Here is a 16,654-nt window from a genome sequence, read left to right on the forward strand (position 1 = left end):
GGCATGTCAAAGCATACTGTTGCGTTGCCCCCGCAGCTCCTGCCAAGCTGCCCGCCACGCTGGCCGGCCGGCCCTTGGCGGCAACGCGCCGGGTCAGAGCGCGCAGGTGGTCACGGACCCCGACCTGCTGGCAGAGCAGGGCCCTAGGCCGCTCCCTGGTCGGGAGGACGCGGTGGTGGCCGACCTGGCCGCTGCCCTGGGGCCCCCTTCTCGGGAGGGCCTCAGCCTTGCCCAGCCGCGCCGCAGGCCGGGGCCCGGCCCGTTCGCATGAAACAAAATCATGGGGGAGCAGAGGGCGATCAACCACCGCTAAGCGCAGAAGGAGGCTGACGCCGCCTTTGAAGCAGTTCTCGCTGCGCAGAGTGCAGCGGACAAGGCCGCCGCGCCGGCGGGGCCGGGCCCTGCAGCAGCTGCAACCCCCACGCCAGCGGCGGCGGCGCCCGCGGGACCGGCGCTGCCGCCGGCCGCGGGCGCCGCAGCGGCGTCGCCGGGCCGCGGGGTAGAGGGGCCGCCCGCGGCGCTTGGGCGGGTGGCCGCTGCAGGGAATGATGCGGCGGGGGGGCCGTGCCTTCCCCCGATCGAGCCATAGGGGCCGCCCGTGCTGGACAGTGCTGTCACATGTCAGTCGCTTGGCTGAGCGTGTCTCGTTTGCGCACGACTTGTACCCTTCTGGGCACGCCGTTCCCCGCGGGCTTTGTCGTGCATGGGGCCCCTTTTTTATGGACAACCCCTTTCGGCTCGGCCTGCTGTGCATGGGATGGAGGGGGTGTCACCGCTGCCGTGCTTGTGTCCCTGCAATCACCACAGTCACAGCTCACTCTCAGTTGGCGTCGCGCGGCGTTTCGCGCCTGGTATACAGTCCCCCAGCGGGGCCGGGCTTGGGCAGCCGCATCTGCGCGGGTGTCATCGATTTGTCATGTAACTTCACATGTATTAATACAGACCTTGCCTCTAGCAGAGGGGCAACGGGGCCCTTGTGTTAAGCCGACCCTGTTCCCAAGTGGCCAGGGGTTTCTGCATGGGTGGGTGGTGCGCGCCCCTGTGTCGCGGTCGCTCTGGCCGCGTGCGTTCTGCGGGATGGCGCGCCCCATGCCCCGCTTTGATCGCTCGCGTGTTATGCATGGGTCCCCGCTTTTGCGCGTGGTGCCGAGCTCCCCCCCTCTGCCCCGAACGACTTTGAGGTTGGGGAAAGGGTTGCGGCGTTGTGGCTTGGAAGATAGCGGCTTCTCGGGGTTTCCCGCGGCCGCAGACCTGCCTCGTACCTGTGTATCTGCCAGATCCTTGCTCTTGGTGACTGGCCACAAGCTGTAAGTCTGATTTTCTGTAACAACCGCAAAGCAACGCAGAAGCAGGCGACTGCGGGATGGTGTAACAGTCCCGATCCTTATCCTTCTTACAAACGCAGTGCTGTCAGGAGTGACACAAAGATACACACTATCAGTTTGCTAGCGCCAGCAGAAGCGCGGCGCCCCGCATGACCCAATTGTCTGGGTCTGACGCGCCAGCGCGCAGGTCAACGCTTGTCATGAAGCTAGGGCGCTCTCTTGTGCCGGTCCTGATGGGGTACATGTAGAGGGGGCATGCGTACACGCCCTTGCCTGCCTTCTTCTTGTTCTCGACTGGTTTGAAGTGAAGCACTGGCATAGGCACGATGAGCTCCATTGGATTCGGCTCACGCAGGCTGCCAGCCTCAAAGTCCCAGCCAGCGCCTGCAACACACACGGGATTGGAGTGGGCCCAGGTTTTTTGCCTTTGGGTTGAGGCAGGCGCACCATGGCACCAGGCACTGTGTTAAGTTGGTGGCACAACTGCCACCACCCAGCACCCAAAATCACAATCAACATGCAAAACTATCAGCAAGCCCCGGCCACCCACCTTCTAGGAACATGCCCTTGACGTATACCCCCTCCTTGGGGGGACCCGGGATGTCGCGCTCTGTCAAGTTGACCACCCCGTGCTCGAATGAAAGCCCGTCGATTGGGACGCCCGCGCGGCGCGCCGCCGTCTGTAGCACCGCCGTCAGGAAGCCCGTCGGATACGTGAACCCGCCCAGCCAGTACACGCGCGGGTACGAGCCCTCCGCCCACTTCGCGAGCTGCTCGACCCGCGCCAGCAGGTCGCGCGCCCACGCGCCGAGGGGCTTCAAGGAGGGGTACGTCTTGAGCCACGCGCTCGGCACGCGGCCGTTGTACAGCGCTGACGCCACGCCGTCCAGCTCGGCGCTCATCACCACGAGGCCCTTCAGGCCCTGCTGCAGGTCGGTGCAGGAGCGGCGCACGCGCGCGAGGAGGGCGTTGTAGCGCTCGATCTCCTGGAAGAGCACCACGTGGAGGGCGCTGGGGTCGTCGGCCTTGGAGCGCATCACCTCCTCCAGGTTGAAGGGCGCGGGGATCTGGGGGACGATGGTGCATGAGAGGTGTGTGTGTGTGTGTGTGTGTGTGTGTGTGTGTGTGTGTGTGTGTGTGTTGAGGGGGCCTATGTATCAGGGCCTCTGGCACACGCATGTACACGTGGGAATGCACGCAGTCATGCCAGCGTGCAATAAAACTTGACAGCTGCCAACCCTTGATGCAAAAACTCTAAAGCCATCCCCATGGCTTGAGATGCGGCCTACACAATGCTGGCAACCAAGCACTGGCTTGGCTCCACTGCAGCTCTGCGGGCGCCTTGCTTTCCCCGCCAGTACCAACCTGATCTAGCAGGTCGGCTGTTATCGCTGCCACCGCCTCCTCCCGGCGCAGCCCGCCCGCGCCACCTCCACCCGCCGTGCCAGAGCGGGGCTGCAGGGCCCCCAGGCCGTCCAGCAGGGCGCGCGAGTCCTCTATCAGGTAGGATATCTCCGCGTTGAGGTGCTGGCCAAAAGCCTCGGGGCTGGGGGGCGGGGGCATGGTCGACGCCAGGGAAAGCACGGCACGGTTGTGCACGAGAAGGGCCGAGCACATGGCGTATCATCCAGCTAGCCAAAGTGTGAGACGAGCGAGTCTGAACATGCAGCACACCGCATGCATCCTCCTTGGCAGCCCCTAGGCAGTGCCGCACGCCGGGCGCCTTTGTGCCGAACCCCACACTAGTACTAAGGCCCCTTAGTACCAAGGCCCCTCCACCTGTCTGTGGTTGGCAGTGTGGCGATGTATTCGCGGTAGCCCTGGAGGGACCCGGGCTCAGGGATGAAGTACGTGGGCAGGGGGGACAGCCGGAAGTTGGTAGTCTCGACAGCCTCCTCACAGTAATACCTTGGGGTTTGTTTGAAGCCATAGGAAAAGACAAGCTTAGATGTGGATGTGCTATGTGGGTATGCAAAAGCTGAGATCAGCGCAGCCCCCAGCTGCATGCAGCCGGCACGGCCACACTGATACACGCACCAAGGTTGAGTGCGCGCCCACATCACGCGCAATATTTATCACAATAACGGCTGAGCCGGGCGACCAGACCTCCCATGACCCATCACATGACCCCAGCAATTATGCATGCATGCCCCTGCCAGCCGTGTCGACGACGCCCCGCTCACTTGTCCATGTAGCTGACCAGCACCCTCCTGTCCAGCTCGTCGGTGACGCGGCCGCCGTAGTTTGCCTCGGCTATGAGGTACTTGAGGGCGGCCCAAGGGGTGGAGGCGTAGCTGTCCAGGTAGCTGCGAAGGAGATCATCCGACACACTGCACGAGGGTTTGGCGTCGGGGCCAGCAGCGTTGCGGAAAGTCGAGTCAGGAGCAGGCCGGATCAGGGGGGGTGGAGGGAGCTGCCGTGCGCCAGCGAAGTCAAGTGGACAATCCCGGGGTCGGAAGAATGTGCAGATTTGCTTTGTGGGTCAGGCACTCAAATAGAAATGGTTGAGGGGAGGGTTGTGCCGCGCACATAGCTTGCTGGCCAGGGCCCCAAAAAGCCTATCAAATCAATCACGGCGGTAAAAGCCCATCAAAGTCCAAAACATGCATCATCATGCCGCCGGCTGGTGAAGCTGCGTCCTATGCATCAGTGTTGTGCGGCCCACGCCAACCGTCGGATGCTCATGAATGAGGGTGCACCCCTTCAGCCCAAACCCCAAGCGTGAACAACCACACAAAGAACGCGTGCCAAGATAATCGCTCACAAGAAATCTGTGTCGTTGAAATCGTAGGGCACGTTGAGCCCCAGCGTCCTAAACTTGCGCCGCTCCAGCAGCACGCTGTGGAAGAAGGCGAGGGCGAACAGCAGCCGCTGGTAGCGCGCCGCCGCCTTGCACGCCTTGAAGCCCTCATCAGTGATTGACTGGTACATGCGCTGCAGGTTGGCCCGGAGGCCTTTCGGGGGCTCCGTCGTCATCTTGATGCCACGCTGCAGGGGTTTTGATATGAGGGAGGGGGAAAGTGTAGTGGTGTTGCAAATGATGACGCAACAGCAACTGGGTGACAAGCCAGCGGCAGGCAGCCGTGCGGCGGGACACGATGGCAGCGTCAATGCGGATCTAAAGGTAACGAGAGGATTGCTGACACACTGTCTGTTTGACTCAGTCCCCTCACTCTGGCTGCAACTGCTAGTGTCAAAATCTCAGCATCATTGATATGACCCTCACCTGCAGAATGGAGATTGGGAAAGCTTCGCTTGGGCTGGATGACAGCCACAACCGGAACCGCTCGTGCGGTGCTGCAGCGCCTGCACCGCCCTCAAGCCCCTCAACGATCTTTGCCAGCGTGGGCAGCCAGCTGGTCATGAGGTGGCAGTTGGCCAGGAACACCCAGTGGCCCGACTTTACGCCCTCCACAATCAGCCGTTGAGCGATGGGGGCCTGCAAGTGTTGGCGTGCATGATCACGGTGCGAATAGGAGGTTTGGATGCGGTTTGCAGGGAAGGGCCTTGGCGCCTGGTGTCGGCAGCACAGGCCCAACCTATTCCACAGATATGGGATAAGACAGCTTCATCTTCACACACAGACGAGGAGCTCATGCTGGGGTCCGCCAATTGTGGCGCACATATGCATATGCCCACGTCGTCTTCCCCCCCTCAATCCCACGCACCTGCCCCTGTCCCAGTGCAACGCTGAAGAACCGCCCCCCCATGCCCTTCTCGGCCGCCAGCTTCCGCAGCGCCTCCGTCGGGTCCACCCCCGGCGACAGGACAAACACCAGCGGCGCCGCCGGGGAGCTGTCCGCAAACGTCTCCCCCAGGTCGAGGACCGGCGGCTCAACGAAGCGCCGCCCCAGAGCGTTGGAGACGAAGCCCGCCGCGGCGAACAGCGCGCGATCGGGGCGGAGGGAGCGGACGAGGAGCATGCGCTGCAGCTCGCCCAGGCGGGACTCCCACTCCCGAGGGAGCTCGGCAGTTTCGGGCTCGGGGCTGTGGGATGGGGGCGGGCGGCAGAGTAGTGCGGAGAGGAGGTTGAGACTTGGGCTCGCAGCATATAAAAGTGACTATGGGGGCTTGATTCGCTGCAACCCAGCGACCATGGAATCCAAAATCGGGCTCAAACAATGTGCGTGCAGCGCAGGCTGGGCTGGCTGCATGCCCCAGCCGGCCGGCCCACCTGCGGAACCAGCCCTCCCAAGTGGAGGTGGCGGCCTCGAAGCTGTGGGCGAGGCCCTTGAACGCGGGCAGCGCGTCGAGCGACGACACGTGGCCCCAAGCCTCCTCGCTGATCCAGGCCGGGGCTGGGTTGGGGGCCTGCTGGGTGGGGTCGAGGACCTGGGCGCATGCGGAGGGGGGTGGGAATTGGAAAGTGAAGGGTTGATCATTCTGACAATAGCAGTTGGAGCGCGGCTGTGATGTGCACTGCCCAGCTTGACACTCACGCCCCCCCCCTGCAAGGGGCTTGTGCTCGCAAAGCAACCCTGAACTCCCCTCATGCGCCGAAGCGCCCGCCGCCGCGTCACTCCAAGCAACGCCCATATGCGTGGCTCTTGTTTGACCGCACCTGCCCGCCGCGCAGCAGGTACTGCCACTCCTCTGCGTTGACCTGCCCCGCCAGCGCCAGTATCCGCGCGCACATCTGCAGGCTCAGCAGCAGCTTGTGGCGCTCGAACAGGCCGCGCGCCGCGTAGCGGTACACCGCGTACGTGTGGTGGTCGTTCAGCGCCTTGATGCGCTCCTGCAGCTCCTCGGGCCCCGGGGACGCCCTCAGGCTCAGCGCGAACAGCGACATGTAGGAGTCCAGGGAGAACTGGTACATGGGGTCCACCGCCGCCAGGTCGTTGAGCACGAAGTAGAGCGCCGCCGCGCGCACGCTGCACGGCCGGTACGCGGCCGCCGCGGCCTCGAGTTCTCGGCCCGTGTCCTCCGCGACCGCGAGGCTGGCGGAGACCTCCTCCCAGGTGGCCTTGGAGGCGCCCAGGGCGTCGATGAGGGCGACGTTGTCCAGGAGGCTGCCCGTGGCGGAGGAGAGCAGCGCCAAGACGCGGTCCTCCAGCTCAGCCTGGGTGCGCTTGCCGGCGGCGACCTGCGCGGGCGCGGGTCAGTGTGGGGGAGGGAAGGGGGGAGGGCGGACGGGTGGTGATATCGGTGGGCGTGTGGAGTTTGTGGAGGAAAGTTGGACAACAAATTGTTGCTGCAAGCGAGATGACGATGCTGAGCTGTACATGCCTTGCTGAGTGTGCGCCACAGGCGCTGCCATGCCTCAACAGCAAGCACGCGACCAGCAGGGCAATCAGCGAGCCCGCCCACCTTGACCACGAGCTCGTTCTTTTGAGCGTCTAGGTCGGGCCGCTCGTGCTTCACCACAGCCGCCAGCAGCTGCCCCTCCAGCCCCTGCTGCTTCACCGCAAAGTTGACCAGCGCCACCTTGGTCGTGACCTCCGGCGGGTAGGTGGGGTTTGGCAGGCGCGTGGTGATGTAGAGGCGGAAGTCGGGGGACACGTCCACCTCCTTGTCGCCCAGCTTCACCAGCACCTGAGAGCCGCGCCTGCGGGTCGGCCGAGGCGGGAAGAGTGTGTGTGAGCCAATGGGATACGGGTGAAGCAGCGCACAGGTATTTGGGGGGGGGGGGGAAGGACTGAGGAAGGGACAAGTAGCGGTGCATGGACGGCTTGTGGAATTGATAACAGCAAGGTGGCTCTGCTCCTGGTCACGAGTGGCCGTCCTAGCCAATGCACACCTCCAGCCGCCGGCGCACAAGGACCGCTGCTGCTCATAAACCGAGCCTGAGCAGGTCAGGACCAACCGCAAGCCACGGGTGTGCAAGGGTGCACCCGCGTGCACTCCAGACCCCCCCACCCCACGCGCCTGATGTAGCTCTTGCCCAGCAGTGGCTCCAGTGCCGGGTCCAGCTCCTCCATGACGTCAACGAGCAGCACAGGGCGGCCAAACTGCACGGCAGCCTCGACCTGCGGGAGGGATGGGACAGACATCGGGGAAGGGTCGAGTCGAGGCACAGCAGTCCAAAGGAAGGAGCCTGCATTGATCCTCCAAGATTGTCCTTGCACGAATTCAGCCATCTTTGTCGACTTCAGTCAGTTTGATCGACATTAAAAATCTTGCTCCAGCGCCCCCCACCCACCCCATTCAGCACCCCTTCAAGGCGCCCCCCCCCACAAGTCACCTGGCGCATCATGTCGGCGGCGGTGACGCTGACGACCTTGATGCCGCTGCCAGACTCCATGTTGCGCACCCAGCGCACGGCCTGGCCCTGCGCGGCACATACAAAAGGCGGCACACCCAAGTCACCAGTGAACTCACTTCAGGAACTGCAACGTCTGCCGAATGCTGGCGCACTTTGAAAAACTTACCCTGCACCCCTTTCGGCAAATGCAAGCAAATTCACTCCAGGATTCTCAACAGACAGGACCTGCCCGCTGTGCGCCTTCTACAAGACAAGGCGCGCGCCGCACCTGCGGGTCAATCATCAGCGGCCACCGCCGGCCGCGCGCCACCATGACGCCGTTCTCCGTGCTGAACGCGTCCGCCGGCAGCCCCCAGATGTTCCAGTCGCGCACCGTGGCGGGGTCCGCCAGGAAGCCGCAGAAATCAAAGGCCTCCGAGGCCGGGAGGGACTGGGCGCGTACCTGGTGGGGGCAGGTGAGGGTGGGGGCAAGGCGACATAGGCAGGCCGAGCTCAGATAAAAGACCGTGGACCACGGTCGCTGAACAGGCGCACAGCAAATGTTCCTAGGGCGGCTTGAAGACTCTTGAATGCACCGAGCGCCAGGGGTCAGGCTGGCACAACCTAAGCTCCAGCATCCACCATTTTGCATCACACTGCCTCTGTGCTCTCAACGCGCGTGCTTGCACTGGCACCGCGGCCCAAGGATGAGCAGAGCTTGGGCACGCAGCACAGATTTGTGTGTGTGTGTGTGTGTGTGTCTCTGTGTGTGTGTGTGTGTGTGTGTGAGCCTGCGTGTGTGTGTGTGTGTGTGTCTGTGTGTGTGTGCGTCTGTGTGTGTGTCTGTGTGTGCCTGTGTCTGTGTGGGATTGTGCAAAAAACTGCAGCCGGAAGCGAGCGCACACCTGCGGCAGCCACGTGGCGCGCGCCAGCTCGTCCCTGAACTCGCTGGGGAAGGGCCCCGCATAGGACAGGAACGCGGCCGCCACCGCCGCGTCCCCGGGCAGCGCCGCCAGCCGCGCCTCCAGGCCGCCGATGCTGGCCTGCCACAGCGCGCGCTCGCCGGCCAGGCCGGTCACCAGCTTCTCCGCGCGCGAGAGCTTGCCGGCCAGGTCTGAGAGCTCGGCCTCCAGGGTGGCCTTGGAGGACATACTCTCCTCGTATCGCTGCCTGAGAGCGAGGGCAACGCAATGGAAACGAGGGCAAGGGCGACACAGTTGTCATCCCTCCTTAAAGCAGGCACTTTGCTTGAATGTGCAGGCAGTGTAATGTATTGCGTGAGTGTCGCAGGCGCTGTGTAGCAGGCACCATAGCAGGCCTAGGATGGAAGTTTCGGGGTTGTGGGGGCTCTGTCATACACGTTGCCACCTCAGCCTGCCGACATCAGAGGCCGAGTGAGCGCCAAGGACGCAGCATGGGGAGCCAGCGAAAAGTGGTCCTCACAAATATCCATCATGGTCCCACCCGCCCTGGGTCCCCAGGCTGCGCCGCCCAAGCAACACTGAATGATGCTGGGGGGTCCTCTTGCCCCACCTGAGGCTGGCGACCTTGGCCAGGACCGCCGCCAGCTGCTCCTGCGCTGCCGCCAGCGCCGCCTGCTTCTTGGCCAGGTTCTCCTGCGCCGCCTTGAGCCGCGCCCGCTTGGGCCCCACCTCCTTTGCGACCCGCCCGTACGTCTCCATCGCGCACACCCACATGCACATGCCCTTCGCCGCCAGCGAAACCTTGCCGACCGCGTCCGGCGTGAAGTCGGGGTTCGCGGTGAACTTCCCAATCTTCTTCAGGAGCGCGTCGTCCAGCTGGTCCTTGTCGTAGGCCAGGAGCTTCATCATGAAGTTCGCGTCCCCCAGCTGCTTCTTGGTCTCCTCCCAGGTGGCGGGGCGCTTGAGCACAGTCATCACGCCGCCCAGCGTCAGCTCAACCAGGGCGGGCGGCTTGGAGTAGGCCTGGTTGGCGTTTGGGAGTCATGTCAAGGGGTTTGGGTGTGTCAGGCATGCGAGGAGCATTGTAGAGGGCAGACGTGGCCAGGTTTGATGCCGGCGGGATGGACAGCAGTCCAAAGCAATGATTTGGCCACTTTGCCCTGGATCCCGCTCTCGGCTGAACCTAGCTTGGGTGTACAGCATCGCAGTGCTCATCACACACTGCCCAGCTGCAACTCCCTGCGTTTCGAGCCCCAACTATGGCCCAAAGCGGTGAGACTCCTGCGGTCATCCCTGCTGCACAGCGCACCTTGAGCTCGCTGATGTCTTTCTTGGTCAGAACGTTGAGCGCCTCCTCCGCCTCGCGCAGAGCTGGCAGCGCTCGCTCCAGCTCAGTGGACACCTGGGCAGATTAGTCATCAAGTGGATGGATGGGTCGGAGCAGAGCTGTGAGCTGTGAATGGGCTTGATTCACACAACCAAATTGCCACAAAAGTTGTCAGGAGGGTTGATCAAAAAGGCTGATAGGCGTTGATGGTGCAGAAATGTGTTGCCCTTCTGCACGCATCCATTCCCTCAACAAACCCATGCCCGCCTGCTGTGCGATGGCGTTGGCCTCCTCGGCCTCGCGGCCGATCTTGGTGGCCTCAGCGTTGACCGCCTTCTCCTGCTCGTCAGCCACGCGCTTGTCCTGTGTGTGCGTGCGTGCGTGCGTGCGTGCGTGCGTGCGTGCGTGCGTGCGTGCGTGATTGGGTGGGTGGGTGGATCAGGGATTACATTGTGTCGGGGCTGCGTTTCTTGTTTGTGTTTGGGCTGCTTTCGCAGAGGCTGTGCAACTTCAGGACATAGGCACAGCTGCAAGGCTCCCGGCTGCCTGTCCTTGGCCTGCCTACCTGCACGATGGCCACCAGCAGCTCCTCGCACTCGGCCTTGGCCTGCGCCACGACCTGAGCCTTGGCCGCGGCCACCACCTGCATCGCAGACACCTGGGGCCGGCGCGGCGCGGGGGCACCACGACAAACAAGAGGGCCAGGCATTGACGGCGTCCACTGCATCGGTCTAGCAGCATGTTGGCGCTTGTGCTTGCCCCGCAACATCTGCTGCGCCCTCCACCCCATTCATGCGAGCTTGCCCCCGTACCCTCTACGGTTTGCATGCGGCAGGGCCGGCAACCACCTGCCCAAACCCCAAATTCTTCTGCCCCCACCTGAGTGCGCGTCTCGTCCAGCTTCAGTAGCCCGCCCTGCAGCTTCCCGGCCTTGCCCGCCAGCTCAGCGCGCTTCTCCCCGAGCAGCGTGGCATAGTTGTGGACGCACTCCAGATAGTTCGTGGGCGTCACGTACACGCGCCTCCTGAGGGCGCCCCACATCCGCCGCGCGGCCTCCTCCACGCTCTGGTGCGCCGCGACCAGCACGCGGCACGCCGCCGCGCGGACGGCCTCCGCGGCAGCGGCGCCGGCGATGGCGGGCAGGGCCGCGTCGTCGGCGAGGCGCCGCGCGGCGACCTCGTACAGCGCGTCCGCCGGCCACTCGCAGAACCAGTCTATGGCGGTGCAGTTGACGAGGCCGGGGAACATGCGGCAGCGCTCGCGGAAGGCCTCGCCGACGGGGCTCAGGCAGAGGACAACGTGCAGGTTGGCCCTGGGGGTGGTTGGCGGTTGTGAGGGATTGATGAACGCAATTTTTTTGGGGGGAGGTGGGGGGGCGTAGAGTGGGTGCAGCACAGGGGGGGCTGCAAAGCTCGCAATAGCATCGAGATTCACACTAAAACCCACGGTTTGTGGGATGAAACGCGTGCTTGCAAAACCAACACAATGTCTCCCATTGGCCTTGTCCAAAGAGCTGCTTGCGTGCTGGAACACAGGATGCCCCTGATCCCAGCAACCCCCCCACTGCACACGGAGTCCCTCCCCCTTACCTGACACGCTCCAGCAGGAACGCCATCAGCGCATCCTGCGTCTCCCCTGCCCCCGCAGCCTTGGCTGCCGGCCGCAGCTCGTCCAACACGCCACCCAGCTCGTCCTGGAGCGCGGTCGCGACGCAGGGGAGCGAGGTGGTGACGGTTCGTACGCCTATGGTCACCCAGCTGGATGAGCTTTGTCAATTGGAAGTTATGAATGCCAATTGCATCACCGTTGTATCCTTGCAATCCTGGGCCAAACAAGCCAGCCTCACGACGCTGCAAACCCACTCTGACGCACACAAAGTCGCTCGCCGCATGGGACCCCCACCTTTGGGAACAGGTTTGGCACCTCCCCGCTGGTCAGGATGTTGTTAACGTCCTCCAGGAAGGTCTCGTACTTGATCTGGGTCTCGTCCAGCAGGAACGCCGTGCGCTTGCCCGCCACGCCGGCGGTGCGGTACAGCGTCTTGAGGTCCTCGCGCCACTCAGACTGCCTGGGGCGGCGGGGTTTGGGGTGGGTCGGAGCAGATCGAGACGCTTTCAGGGTTTAGGTTGGGGGCGGCATGGGGGTGGTGCGGCGGGCAGGACTATGTGCGGCCTCCCAGATGACTGTTCTGGAAGCAGGCTTGCTAATTGCTGGGATGGCCCTCTGCCCTCTGGTCCTTCTTTTCCCGTGAGCAGCCAATGGCCGCGCCTGTAGTTGCGGGTGATCTCGATGGTGACGACCCTCATCTCTGCGACGTAGGCCGCCAGCCGCGCCAGGCTCTTGCGGCCGCTGCCACCAACGCCCACCAGCAGCGCGTTGCCGTGCGGCTGGCTCAGGATCCTGCGGGCAGTGTGTGTGCCGTTTGCAGCGCCCAGTTCAGTTGTAGACACCAAAAATTCAAGCCCACTGACGCGCTCGCCGCCACCGCGGCCGCAACTCAGCCTCAACAACTGATGTTGAATGGACGCAAGGGCGCGGACTGCAGCTTTTAATAACTCAACACAGACGCGAGCGCGTGCCCTCAGGCCCGACCTGTGTATGCGGCAGATGTGCAGGAGTGCGTCCTTGAACAGGGACAGGGCGGCAGGCCTCGCCCCTGGCTCCAGCGCCGCCTCCTCCATCTTGTCCTGCAGAAGATGAGGGGGCAGAGGGCGGCCGGGCAGAGGGGGACATGATTGGGAGCAGGGAGGGGATGGACCAGGCAGAAGCGGCAGGTAGCGCAGGGGTGCAGCGAACACGCGTGCGTGCAGGACTGTGCATCACAGGCCGTGCGGCAGGGCAGCCGACAGGGCAGGACAATGTCTGGATGCAGTATAAAAGCCGTCCAGGTGGGGTGTCCTCAGCTGCGTGCGAAACCAGCCGGCATTCTTGACACCCTTCCCCCCACCCCCGAACATAACTCCGACCTCCTTCACCAGAAATGGAGGTCAATGTACAATCATGGCCCCTGCAGGGCGGCCCACTAGTTGTGCATATCTGTTGGTGTGCACCCCGCGCGCAGTGCCTGCGCACCTGCAGCAGGGACTTCAGGGCAGCCATGTCGCGCACTGGCTCATAGGGCGGCGTCTCTACGGCGCCGGCTCGCAGGAAGCTCACGTACGGCAGCACCTGTGGTTCAAGGTGCGGCAGGCGCCTTGATGTGGACACAGGGCACAGCAGGCTCACCATGCCGTCATCTGCTGGCGCAACAACCTTGAACACCTAATTTTCAGCCCGAAACACCCCAAACTGGCACAGCAAGGTGTCCCACCTCTCCAGCTGTTGCCTCGAACAAAACGGAGGTACTGGTGCCAAAGCTGGCGCCCAGGCGCTCGTCCAGCTGCTTCCTCAGCCACTGGCGGTCCTGGGGGTCCCACATCCGGTCCCCCACAACACGCTCCGCCTCGTGGCACCAGAGCTGCAGCAGCTCGTCCTTGTTGTCGGTGAACGCTTTGCTGGCCTGGGGTTTGGAGGTCGGGGGTTGCAAAGTCAGGATTGCAAAGGAGTGAGGGGGCCGTTTGGCTGGATGTTGAAAGTCTTGCGTGCCAGGTCCACCCTCAGCATATCCAAGGGTGCGATTCTCCCTCCCATTCGAGCGTACACTTTCTCTGGCACGCTCAAAGCAACCTTGCAAGCCCTCGCCGACCCACCTGCATGACCCCGAGCACCAGCTTGGCGAGGTCCCGCGTGTTGAAGAGGTAGTGGCTCTTGGAGGGCGTGGGCAGCATGTCCCGCACCACGCAGCGGTACAGCTCGACACTGGCCGCCACCAGCGGCTCCACCAGTGGCCGCACCTGTGGGTCATACGGATCAGGGGGAGTGGCGGAAGCAGCAGAGGCGAAAAAGAGACATCGTGTCAAGGTCGCCGGATGTGTGAGCCCTGTGTGTGCAAAAATCATGCATTTGAAGCGGCATCGCCCCATCCGCCAGCCTCTCAGCATCCATCTGCAGCTGCTGCGCATGGTTGCCCTTTGCCTCACCCGACCTGGCCTCAGCAATTCCCAACTTATAATTGACTGGCAACTCTCCCATACTGCCACTCCACCCCCCCCCCCATGTGAAAAATCCCCGACCTCGTCGTTGAAATCTGCCAGCTTGGTGTGCAGTATTGCCCCAAAGATGCGCCTCAGCTGGCCGTCGCTCGGCTGCGTCATGTTGACCGTGCTGAACATCGCCATGACGCGCTGCGAGAACGCGTTGCGGCCGCCGCCGGGCGGCGCCATCGCGGCCAGGAGCTGCATGTCTTTGATGGTCTTGGCCTCGCAGCGCTGGCGGTCGTACCTGAGAGGGCACACTTCATGAGTATCGCGTTGCCGGGGTGAAAAGCAGGGCGCAAACAGGAAGCGGTGCTTTTGACTGCTTTGAGGCCGGCAGTCGCAACCTTGCAAAAACGCAGCAGCTGCATCTGAGCCGGGAACCCAGCAGGCAAGCAGCGGCCCCACCCAGGCCTGCATACCAGAACCCGTTGTCGGCCCACAGCTTGAGCAGCTCCAAGGGGGGCATGAACCCGAACTGGCTCTTGGCCGGCATGTTGAGGTCGTCGATGAACGCCACCAGACGCTTGCCGCCGGGGGCGCCGTACACGCCCTTGGTGCGCTTCTCAAGCTTGCTCTCGATGGTTTCCTGGGGGGTTTTACAAGTGTTTGAGGATTTGGTGTATAGGGGTTTTTGGCAGTTTCTATCCACGGGACTGCAGGCAAAACTGCAAGAAGTAAATCTCAAGCAGCTCAATGAGTGTACACCAGACGTTTCGACTGTGCTGCGCATTGTCCAGGCGATCATGTGGGATGCTGCGGCACATGGCACCGCCGAGCTGATGAGCCGAACCCCAGATCCCTGGGGGTCGCACCTGGAGCGACGCGCTGCTGGTCTGCGCGCTGAAGTTGATGGTACAGTGCGCCCTGTCCGCCGGCAGCGCCTCCAGCAGGCTCTGCAGCGTCAGCGTCTTGCCGACGCCGACGCCGCCCACCACCAGGGCGTGGTGGCCGCCGCGCACGAGGGCGCCTACGACGAACTTGTTGCGCTGGGTGTCAACGGTCGGGACCAGCAGCCTGCGTTGTTTCATTATGTTGGTGGTGTGCACGGTTGGGGGTGGGTGCATATATGTGCTAGGGGTCTTGATGACGAGTACTTCAGGAATGCAGACACGCCGCTCATGTAAGGCTGCAGCAGGTGGTAGAACAGGCAGCTGGTGAAAATGGACGGAGAAAGGCCGGCCCAGCGTCATGGGGGGAGGGGCAAGAGCAGCACACCTGTAGGCGGGCACGTCCGCCGGCGGCTTGAACGCGCCCTGGGGCAGGCGCGCCTCCCAGGCCAGCCAGCCCTTGTTGCGGGGGTCCACGCTGCACTCAAACACGGTCTCCCCAGAGGGGTAGCGCGTGTCCATCTCCCTGGGATGGCGTAAGGGAGGGGCTGCGCGCTTTGCAATGCAGGCTGACTTGCGGGCTGTTGTGAACCACGGCAGGCGAGTTTCATGACGGCTGCGCCGGAGACTGGGCGATCCGGCGTCTGGACTGCAGGCCCTATGGGGAGTGGGCGTCCTGCCCCTGCCTATCCGCATGTGCTCGATTCCTGCCATACAGAATGACGTGTGCCGTGATTCAACCTTGGAGATCAGCAGATTTTGCCGCCAAGCAGCTACCTGCGCGCTCAAGCACGCATGCATGCGCCCACATCCACCATTCCACTGACCCGGCCGCCCGCCCACCACCACCCACCCAAACCCCGCACCTCATGAAGGAGTCGAACCGCTTGCGCCCGTCCTGGTCCAGCGTGCCCCCCAGCCCCCAGATGAGGCTGAACAGGAACCACATCTCCACCATCGCGCCCCACGCGTCCGCGCCCTCCTCGCGCGCGACGCCGTTGTCGGGGGTGGCGAGGGCGTCGAAGAGGCGCGTGAACGTGCGGACGCTGCTGAGGCGGTCCACTGGGACGAGATCCCTGAGGCATCAGCAGGCGGGCAGGATGGCATTTCGGATTGTTTGTAAGATCCGCATACTGTGCAGCTTCCGGATGACTGCATCCCAGCACCAGTGTGCGTGTTGCCCGGCGCGGCATCCAAGGGCGGCTCAACGCCCTCATCACGTGGCACCCCGCCTGCAGCAGCCCCTTCTGGGGCCCCCAGTAGCACATGCGGCTTTGACAGCCCGCGCCGCAAGCCCCACAACCTGCAGTCCATATTTCACATTCCATCACATCACGCTTTTTCAGCAGCGAGGGGGAAAGCCTGGCTCCCCATGAGGGGTAACGCACCTGCAGTTGAGCCGCTTGAACTCCAGCGCCGCCTCCATATAGCGCTCCACCAGCTTTCCCACCACGCCGGCCAGGTCCCGCGCCTCCTGGACCGCCGCAGCAGCAGCGCCGCTCGCGGCCGCCGCGGCGACGCGGCGCTCGAGCCAGCTGGTGATGATGGGGCGCCACCCCAGGTCCTCTGAGAGTGTTGGGGTTTTAGGGAGTATGGACGGCAGATGCTGTTCAACACGGCCAATCGGCTGCCTTGGATGATTTGCAGAGAACTTTCTGGAGGCATGCGGTGAGACGCTAGCAAACAATCAGTCAAGTGGTGGGCCCGACAGGGTAATACGCGGGACCCCACCTGTGTTCATGTAGATCATGCCAGCGCGCGACACCGTGGCCGGCGATGCCTGAGACAGGTCCTCCACTTCAAACAGCAGAGAGACCTGGGCTGGCATGGCGATGCGCTCGCCTGCAGCGAAGTGTGTTGAAATTGAGGCAGTGGAGCGGTCGAGCAACGAAGCGCGCGGGCGATGATGGGGGTGGTAACTCAGGCCCCCCCCCATAAAATAAATGGCTGCAATCGTCTGGATCACCCTCTGTAATGCCACGCGCACATGAACAT

At 63.4% G+C, this 16,654-nt stretch overlaps 2 protein-coding genes across 2 annotated transcripts; one reads left to right on the plus strand and one right to left on the minus strand.

Moving 5' to 3' along the window:
* Nucleotides 1-319: 319 nt before the first annotated feature.
* MNEG_6700 (hypothetical protein) lies at nt 320-589 on the plus strand (the record flags this gene model as incomplete). Its single annotated transcript, XM_014044825.1, has 1 exon — nt 320-589. A coding segment is annotated over one exon (270 nt), but the record flags the coding sequence as incomplete, so codon positions are not given.
* Nucleotides 590-1,437: 848 nt separating this feature from the next.
* MNEG_6701 (dynein heavy chain, axonemal) lies at nt 1,438-16,487 on the minus strand (the record flags this gene model as incomplete). Its single annotated transcript, XM_014044826.1, has 34 exons — nt 1,438-1,709; nt 1,876-2,392; nt 2,691-2,871; nt 3,105-3,233; nt 3,509-3,655; nt 4,090-4,313; nt 4,552-4,764; nt 4,994-5,312; nt 5,500-5,657; nt 5,887-6,408; nt 6,633-6,870; nt 7,182-7,291; nt 7,507-7,593; nt 7,796-7,969; nt 8,412-8,676; nt 9,040-9,452; nt 9,739-9,800; nt 10,014-10,119; nt 10,322-10,414; nt 10,636-11,068; nt 11,346-11,449; nt 11,659-11,820; nt 12,057-12,156; nt 12,349-12,443; nt 12,829-12,924; nt 13,067-13,255; nt 13,446-13,589; nt 13,869-14,076; nt 14,252-14,418; nt 14,645-14,846; nt 15,048-15,185; nt 15,526-15,735; nt 16,048-16,225; nt 16,391-16,487. The coding sequence occupies 34 exons, from the start codon at nt 16,485-16,487 to the stop codon at nt 1,438-1,440; spliced, it is 6,753 nt and encodes a 2,250-aa protein (XP_013900280.1).
* Nucleotides 16,488-16,654: the final 167 nt, after the last annotated feature.

This window comes from Monoraphidium neglectum, assembly GCF_000611645.1.
Source record: "Monoraphidium neglectum strain SAG 48.87 unplaced genomic scaffold scaffold01115, whole genome shotgun sequence".
In the NCBI taxonomy this organism is placed as follows: Eukaryota; Viridiplantae; Chlorophyta; class Chlorophyceae; order Sphaeropleales; family Selenastraceae; genus Monoraphidium; species Monoraphidium neglectum.